At 38.5% G+C, this 8975-nt stretch overlaps 1 protein-coding gene across 1 annotated transcript; it reads right to left on the bottom strand.

Annotated features, from left to right (window-relative positions):
- Positions 1-255: 255 nt before the first annotated feature.
- LOC127798226 (kinesin-like protein KIN-14T) lies at positions 256-5564 on the bottom strand. The gene is made up of 10 exons (XM_052331683.1): positions 5306-5564; positions 4866-5024; positions 4641-4747; positions 4236-4420; positions 3798-3959; positions 3345-3560; positions 3047-3084; positions 2631-2758; positions 670-2065; positions 256-371 (listed from the first exon to the last, which is right to left on the bottom strand). Exons 1-10 carry the CDS (start codon positions 5562-5564, stop codon positions 256-258), a joined length of 2766 nt encoding a protein of 921 aa, XP_052187643.1.
- Between the last annotated feature and the right edge of the window lie 3411 nt (positions 5565-8975).

Here is an 8975-nt window from a genome sequence, read left to right as displayed (position 1 = left end):
CGAGGGGTAGAATGGTAATGCTGACAGCAACTAACTTTGTTGGCTCCCGCCATTGCATTTAAAATTTCTTAAAAAATTACAATCAGACCCTCAGGTCGTGACATTCACGTCTTCCTGCTCCTAGACACATGCATGTAAGTGCAAAATCTTTTGCTTCTTGGGGATAAAATATCTCTGCCTATTATTTACCTGCTACGAAATTGACAGAAGGTTGCTCTTGGCCAGGGAACTGGATGCATCAGCCATGATGCTGCTTCAAAGCATTAATGCATAAAAGAAGTCATGCTCAAGTCCTATGCTTTTGAATCCAACTCCTAGAAGAGCGCATGTGAATAAAATATGGATTTTCTGTCTAAGAAGATCATATATTCCTGAAAAATAATACAATAAAAACAAATAATAAGATAATGGGCCAAAATTTTTGCAGTCAAATAGAAACATGAGGTGTCTATTGGAGCTAGCATTACATATTTTTTATGGTAACCTAGGCCTTGTAAACATTTCCTCGGAGAGTTTAACTTGGTTTTCATGAAAAGCAAGTGGTATGGAGAAAATAGAAGAGAGATGCCTTTTATTTTCTTTTCACAGTTGACTTGGTTTATTTTCTTGTGTTGATTTCCTTAACTGACCAAAAAGAAAAAAACTATTAAATTGCTTCAGAATTCTCACCTGGGCAGTTTGATTTTTCTTGTGAGTGAAATACGGATAGTCCAATATCCACTTGACTTGTTTTTTCTACCAGAAAATTTTGCTGTTGCAGCTTTTCTTCCTCAAAATGTGTGCAAGAGATGCCCATTCCTTCGTCTTCATGAATTTTACCAATTTCTGTTGGCATCTTTTGGTGTGGAGATTTTTGTTTTGATTTTGAGATAGAAACACACATGTCATCTGATGCAGAATGGATGCTTAGCCAACTGTTGTCTAACATAAGATCCTCCAAAAGTTGTGTTTCATATGCTAACAGTTGCATTGACACTGTACTATCTGCACTTTCATCCTTATTTAACACATCAGACCACTCTGGTGCACTAGAGGTGCTACAACTGTATTCCTCAATTGAAAGTTCATCTGCCCTACTTTGTGCTTGTTTCATTAACATGCCTTCATTTGTGTGGGTTGGAGAAACCAAGCTGAATCTACAGTCTTCATTGCTGAAATCTTTGGACACTGTTGGGAAAATATTTGCCACCAGTTCTGCTTTAGAGCTTCTAGCTGCTTCCACCCTAGCTTGTTTTGTAACATCAATGAGTGTAATTTCTTTCTTTGAAAGATTGTAATCATAAACTTTGCATTCATGTGTTTGCTTTGGTGCTCTTTGCAGATGTCCCCTACTGTTCTTCTCTGGGTGAGGAATCGCTAGAACTGGTTTACTCCTCTGAGTGTGACTACTCGTACCATATGCATTCTTGTGTGAATGAAGCCAATCATCAATCTTACTGACTTTAACGGAATTAAATTTGTGCATAATACTTCCAAGCTCCTTACTGCAGCTGGGGTGAGCCTGTTTTTGATTTGCACTTGATGCTTTATCCTGCATTGGGAAGACGACTATTTTGATATCACATTCAGATTTATCTTCACCATCCTCAGTTTCATCATCTGAACTATATTTCAGTTTTGAACCCATCAAGCAGCTAGCTCTGGAAACACTGCTTTGGGAATTGTACTCTGATCTGTCCAATATGGGCAAAGTCACAGATTTTGCATGATGAGATAATAGGCTTCTACTCCTTGCAGGACCACAGTGTTCCACTTCTGAAGTTTGGTGGTCTATGCTAGATTTTCTTTTACTGCAAATGGTGGGCTTCATAAATCTTGGCAACTCCGAAGGAGGTGCTGCTGTAATATTTTTTGCTCTTTCAATGTTAGAGTATGGTGCTTCAAGTCCAAAGCATAGATGGGGAGCTCCCAGTTTCTTGCTGGAACATGGTGATGTCTCTGTAAGATCTTCTAGTTTGTCATTTAATTTGTTAATTTCTCTTCTGATTTCATCATTCTTGTCTTCAATCCATTTCATTCTCTGTTGCAGATTGGCCATTTCTACTTCTTTTTGTGCCTTCGCTTCCTGCTTACAAGTACTTCATCTCATCATCACTGTGGAAGTGTCAAGTTATGAGAAGAGATGACAAATATATATATATGCGTGTGTGCACGCACGCGCGCATGTATGAATGTATATAGAGAGAAGCATTTCTGGGACAGAGATGACACCCAGGTTAGGTTTCAGAAATTAGCTTGTGTATATGTGCTATCAGAAAAGATTTTAAGAAGAATTAGCCTTTGATAGCGTTATTGTCCAAATGAATGCATTAGGATACACCATGATGCTTGTTCATAAGGAAACATGGCATCTGTCTGTCTGTCTGCCTCTCTCTCTCTCTCTCTCAGCGACTAAAGTTATTAAAAAAATTACAATCTAATGCGATTACTTGGAGAATTTTTTTTCTTTATAACTTCTATTCACATAACTATTTATGCCAAACTACTTAAAAATGTCATCTAGCTATGTGCTCCTCTTCTACCATACCCATTTGTTAGTTCTGTTGCTGGCTCATGCATACCATCTCATTGCTGTTGGAAGTTAATTATTGTGACAATAAGATGAGTAAAGTGATGTTTCATTAACTTACAGTTGATTCCTCATTGCCTAGATGAATGCTTCTGACACGTGTAGCAAAATTTAGAGAACATACTGTCTCACACAAATCTTCTTCCTTGGGGCTGATATGGACAAGCATCAATGTTTTTGAATCCTCCCCTGAATAAAAGAAAGATGATCAATTTGAATAAAGAGGTTTTGTTCAATCAGGATAAAGAACATTGGCGTTATGCCTGCAAGCCTAATATGCCACTGAGGAAGGTAAGACGATCCGTTATGGCATTATGGAATAATTTGCCTGTATCTTATGGTAGCACCTCTCAAGAGATAAATTTAGAGCCCTGGGCTCTTCTATTTCCTTCAACTCCCTCAAAAAAACCTCTTTGATTGTGTTCTATGTTTGACAAATTCGGTGAGTATACATTACAACTATGAAGGTATAGTTACCTAGAGAATCTTTAAGAACTTGTGTCAGCTTTCTGTTCCTGTCAAAATTTGAACTTTGTATTTAGAGTTCAGTGTAACGATTGGAGATTTTCCAAGCAACCACACTTAAAATTAACAGTTTCAACCTAAAGTCAATTGAAATAGTTGCTCTGTACTATGTTCAGAAGCTTTTATGCTTAAAAGAACATATCTATGAGGCAACTTCTACAATTTAGTTCTCAAATTCTCACCAGATTTGAGTATATTTTAGTTACTCTCAGCAAAGATTTGTTGAGAGCCTTGTTTCCTCTTTACTTACCTGTATGGTATGTGGCACTTTTTTCTCTGGAGAGCGCTGATGACATCCCCAAGGGCAGAAAGTGACAGGTTAATAGCTTTTCCTTCCTCCAATCTTCTTCCCTGTGCCTTTGTCTTTAGCACACGCTCACTTCCCCCAAGGTCAACCATCCATATTTTATTTGTCAGCCTTTGCTTCTCAGTAGCATCAAAACAGGTTATTAATATGCGAATCATGCTGTGAGGAGCGTATGGAAACCAAGACTTAGAACATCAAAGATGTTTCTCTATTAAATTATCAATCACAACCTAGTGTCAAAAACTTATAGAGTAATGCTTCAAGTCGATGTTTTGTTTTTCAAGCTTCGCTCTATTCTTGGGTCCTGTGACCTAAGTTGACTCCCACAGGCCCTAATTTAGTGATTGGGTTCATTAGCTTCCCTTGCTATTATATAGTATTGAGTCAAGTAGTTACCAGTGTGATCTACTTGAAGATTTGTTGGAATTTGTAGAAGCTGTTGATCTGACACGACATCCGAATTTATATAGCTTTTTTGCTTGGTTGAAGTCATTTACTTGGATGGCCACAAGGTTGTTGATCTTGATCTCTCCCTTGGGATCTGTTTGGATTGTGAGACTGCAAATAGAACATCTGGCATTATGTCCAAGGTTACATAAACAAAAACAAGTGCTTAATTAAGTTTGGTGGTGGTGGTGGGATGTGAGGGTTAATTGGTTGCTATCAGCATTTGAGAATCAGACAGCTCCTTATTTCTATCAACAATGCACGTACGGATGCGCACACACGCAGTCACAGGTCCGTCATCTTTCGAAGTTTTATTGTTTCATCTATTGATGCATACTGTAGCTTTACTATTATATAATCTGATGTTGTAACAGGTAGAAAAAATACCATGGTGGAAGGAAATCTGCTGGTGTTGGAGTTTGGTGAGGAAGAAGCAAATCTTTGAGACATCCCATGTAAATCTCAAGCATACTGAAAGTGAAGAGAAACTTGCAGTGGCTATCAGCGGCTGCTTGCTTAAAGAGTGACTCCATTGTTCGATGAATTATACCCGGATCATGTGCATTGCCTTCCTACACACACACAGTATCAATTATTATCATTGTGGACTAGATAGAGCCTTAGAAACATGCATGCATTGAGGTTAGGTGAGGTGAGATTAGAGGTGGAGTGGTGAGAAATATATAATAGTAATATGCATGCATTGAGGTGAGGTGAGATTAGAAATATGCTTGCATTGTGGACTAATTTTTTTTTTTTTTTTATAATCTTTTTATGGTTTATTTGACCAACCATGGTGAAAGTCTTTCCGGTGCCAGTCTGCCCATATGCAAATATGCATGCATTATGGCCATCCAAGGTTGATTTGATTACTGGCTCTATTTCCCCAAAAATGTCATCTGAAAACATTATCAAACTATATTACCATATATCCATCAATAATTCTAATCAATGTAGATGAGAATAATATTATGTATAGTAATTGTTGGGAGAGGGGGGAGGAGCTTAATTACTTACCTTGTGATGAGGCAACGCGAAAAACCTTGTCGAAGCTGTAAATTTTGGTTTTATTCACTGCAAAATTTAGGAGCAGGCTAGCTGAATCCAGGACCACAACTGCACTCGAATTCTCACCCTTCCTGGTGGGTCTGATGCGGCAAAACACGCGAATATTCCCTGGCAGTGAATGAAGAATGAGTAGTACTCCCTCCATGAATGAATGAATGAATGTTTGGATTAATAATTTGCCTTTGAGGTCTAGCAGACGACTGAGGAGGTGCCGCCTTTCTAAGTTAAAATTTTCCTGTCAGTGCAGCTTCTTCATCATCTGTGTTGATAATGAGTGGGAATGCAAAATCGACAAATGACGCATTAACAGTATATATTTAGATGCCATCACTCATCAGTGCATGCAGGCTGCAGCATCAGCATATATATATAGCATTCACTATATTCACCTTTAATTTTCATTACCACAGAAGGGTCGCAGTAGTGGTTGCTGCTATCCTCCTCCTCCTTGTAATCATCTTCATTAGATTGTGAGCTGCTTTTCTTCTTCATTGTGCTGCCAACTGGAGCTGGAGGTAAGAATTTGCATTTATGTGTCTTTTCTTTAGTGTTAGTCCTTCCTAGCAAGTAGCAACAGAGAGTGTATGGACTATATACGGTGTCGGAAACACTACTAGCACTAGAACTAGAACTGGAGCTGGACTTCATTATATCTTTCCAAATTAATTAATATCGAAGCATCATACATATGCATACATGCATATATACCAAAACCTGAGAGACCCTATAACAAATGATGGCTAATCATTCAATTTTTCATTTTCTTTCTACTTGCATGCTCTGTAAAGGTAACAAATATTTCACACAAAAATTTCTAATTCGTGGGTTCTGTTAAGATTGACTGAAATTATATATATATATATATATATATACATATGCTTTCTGTACCAATCTGTTTCCTTATAACTAAAATAAGTCCACCCTGGTCGCCAGGATTGCCACTCGTTCGAGAATTTTTTCCTTCCTAAACACAATTTTGCATTAGCTACAACTACAAGGGCATCTGGAAATAACATTCCCATTCTCCAATGAATTGTCATTCTTTTGGGCCCTCCCTCCTTCTGTTTCTATAAGAAAACTTGATGGTAAGATTTCTCTTCATTTCTCCTCAGCTTTCAATATGTGACGACGTCATTGCAATTTTATTGTTTGCAATCTAGGCTTGATACTCTCGGCCTATGTATGTCTCTCTTTCATTTTCAACTTAGGGTTTTCGTTACTTTTTTGAATAACATTAGTCTCTCTTTTTCCTTTTGTGCTTTGTTGAGTGTTGATGTTGTCAAAAGATAGAACTAGCCATGTGTCAATTTTTTTTGTTTTTTACTAACCATTTTTTCTATTGTTGCTCTAGGTCATGGTACTCTTGAATGGTTGTTCTCTTATTGTGCTCTACGGTGTAAGTTGGAAAGGAAGTCTCTATTTTTTGTTCTTTTTTATGCTAGATCATCAATAATACTTGTACTAAATGTTGCTTCTTATGTTTTTTCAGACATAAAGCTTATTTTTTCAGCCAACATCCTGCTATTGATCCTGGTAACCCTTTCAATTTTACAAAACAAAGATGGTATTTTTGTTTGAAGTTACAGAAGTCAATGTTTTGGTTCTTCCAGATAGTTTCAGTTTGAGCAAGATGTTCTAGTAACCTGAGTTTGGATACAAGATAGACCTCATATTCAGCAGAATCCAAGGATCATGACATCATTTTATGCCCTGTATTAGTTTTCATAGATATGGAACTGTTTCTGGAACATTTTATAAACATCAAGGATTGAAAAAACAACTTAGAAATGGCTACAACTATTCACAAAATTATGCAGCTAAGTTATCAAGCATAGGCCTTTATTTACAAAAGGAAACAAAACATCGACTATTCAAGATTATAGGCCTTTATAATCTTGTAAAGAATGAAGAGATGAAAGAGTAGGCTCAAACGGGAGGCAAAACAGAGCTAAAATGAAAGAGATATAGCTAAAAAATCAGAGCTATTCAGAAACTCGCCGAGGAAGAAGACTGGCATGCACGTGCCAGCCAACCCCTGCGAGTGAGGGCGTGTGGAGGATCAAAAGGGGGTGCACGAAGGCGTGTCCCTTGGTAAAAGAATTTGGAAAAAATCTAAAAAAAATCAAGAAAAATAAAATAAGGGAGGTTTGTGTTCAACGTTTTGGTGTTTGCCCTTCAAGTATCTTGGTTTCTGCAACGACCAGCCTTGTTATGCGTGCAAACGAAGTAGCAGGATAAGTTTTGGAATTATCTTTTAAAGTTCTTAAAATATTATGAATTTTTGTAGAAAAGATTTGAGAAAATAGTTAAGGTAGCATTTATTTAGAATATTAGAGAGGAAAATAGGAGAAAAATAGAAGAAATTATGAAAAATAGATATTTATGTTTCTTTGAAATAAATATGGTGTCTAGGGATCATTGTGGCTCGAGATTAAGTGATCGCTAAGTTTGGTAAGAAAATCGAGGTCGGGCATACAAATAGAGGCGGTACCGCGCACATTTGTCGAGGTGTTCTAAATTTCGTGTTAAAGGTGAATGGTTCTCCCCAGAAAGCTTCTATATGATATGATTGCTATTATTATGCATGATACTTATGAAAGTATTGATCATTTTGTCATGTTTACTCATATACTATTGTATGGAAAGTCATAATTTTCATATGGTACGATATTATTGACATATTGATACTCGTGCATGGGATTGAGATGTCACTCTGATAGTGTAAGTGTAATTCCCCAAGGGCAATTGAGGGAACAACATTAAGATCATCCTGAAAGCAAGTTGGGATTCTGCCTAGGGTTCCAGCTGGGCTGGTGGAAGTTACACTAGGGCATATGTTGTTCATGTGTTTGTATCATGCATTCATGTATCTGTTATTAAACCCTTACTAGAAGATTCATCTTCTAATTGGGTTATACCCCTGGAACATTCAAACGTTCTAGTTGAGACTTACAGCTTAGGCAAGGAAGTGGATGAGATGAGATGGCACGTGATGACGTGTCTGATGAGTTTAGTATGTTGTTCCGGCAGTCTATCTGTTCATGAAGATCCGAATATGTTTCAGTCAAGTTGAGAAATGACAATGTATATTAAGGTATCATTCGATTGTACCTGAGGTGTTTAGTTGTTACCTCGGGAAACGAGTCTCCACTTATTTAACTATTGAAGATATGATGTAAAACTATAGTTCGGATTCTTATATTGTGATTAAGGTGAATTTAATTATGTACTATATTAGGTTTTGATTATTGCTTACGCATTTGTGATGATTACCTGTCTTAACTTAATGATTCTTATTTTGGTATGTTGAGAAGGTAGATCAGGATTGTCAAGGAACGATTTCTATTGAGTTTATGTTTAAAAAAAAATATATCCTCGAAATTCCATGAGTTATTTAATGCTCGGGAAAAGAGGGGCGTTACATTGTCAGCCTCGACCTTCATCCCGACAGCCTCGAGCCTCGCCCGGTCTGCCTAGAGCAATGCAGTTGAAAGATCGGCCTCAAGCTTCGTCACCTTTTCCCTAGCTGTAGCTTCGATCGCCTTAGTCTCCTCCCTTAGCTTACTCAGCCTCGCTGGTCCAACAGCTTCTCAGTAAGCTTTGACGTCTTAGTGGTTACAGCTTCTGCAACGACGACCTGCTTCCGTAGCCCTGCCAATTCCTGGGCTAGCTTTCCCCTTACCTGCTAGGTCTCTTCTTGACGGGTTGGGTTGACCCTCTGTCGTTGGCCTTGGCATTCCACCTCTATTGTCCAGCAGGCACTCTCAAGGCGAAGCGCCTACAGCTTGGCCCAACAGCACAACCCTGTATACCCGAGCTCCAGCGTTTTCTGTCGATCCGATAGAAGGGACAAGTACTCCTTGACGAACGGCTTGGGATGGAACTCATGGTTCTAGAGGCTCCTCAGGTTGGACTTAGCGTTTTCGCAACCCCACAGGCTAGGTCTTGGCATACGCTGGCCAGGGCCCGACAACTGATCGACAGTAGAGCTCAAGGTGTCGGACAACCTCGGCTCTTCAGGCCAAGCAATCCTTGGCCTCTTCCGCGCTAGCGGTGCCA

The sequence above is a fragment of the Diospyros lotus genome, chromosome 1 (genome assembly GCF_014633365.1).
Source record: "Diospyros lotus cultivar Yz01 chromosome 1, ASM1463336v1, whole genome shotgun sequence".
Taxonomy (NCBI): domain Eukaryota; kingdom Viridiplantae; phylum Streptophyta; class Magnoliopsida; order Ericales; family Ebenaceae; genus Diospyros; species Diospyros lotus.
Note: the sequence above shows the minus strand (reverse complement) of the source record. Positions and strands in the feature narration are given on the sequence as shown.

What these genes read in the sequence shown, in the direction of transcription:
- LOC127798226 (XM_052331683.1), bottom strand. Translation starts at nt 5,564, where the DNA reads ATGAAGTCCAGCTCCAGTTCTAGTTCTAGTGCTAGTAGTGTTTCCGAC. An exon ending in CCGGAAAGACTTTCACCATG is followed by an intron (nt 4,421 to 4,640) that starts GTTGGTCAAATA and finishes GTGTGTGTGTAG; the next exon opens with GAAGGCAATGCACATGATCC. An exon ending in AAGTGCCACATACCATACAG is followed by an intron (nt 3,085 to 3,344) that starts GTAAGTAAAGAG and finishes AAATTTTGACAG; the next exon opens with GAACAGAAAGCTGACACAAG.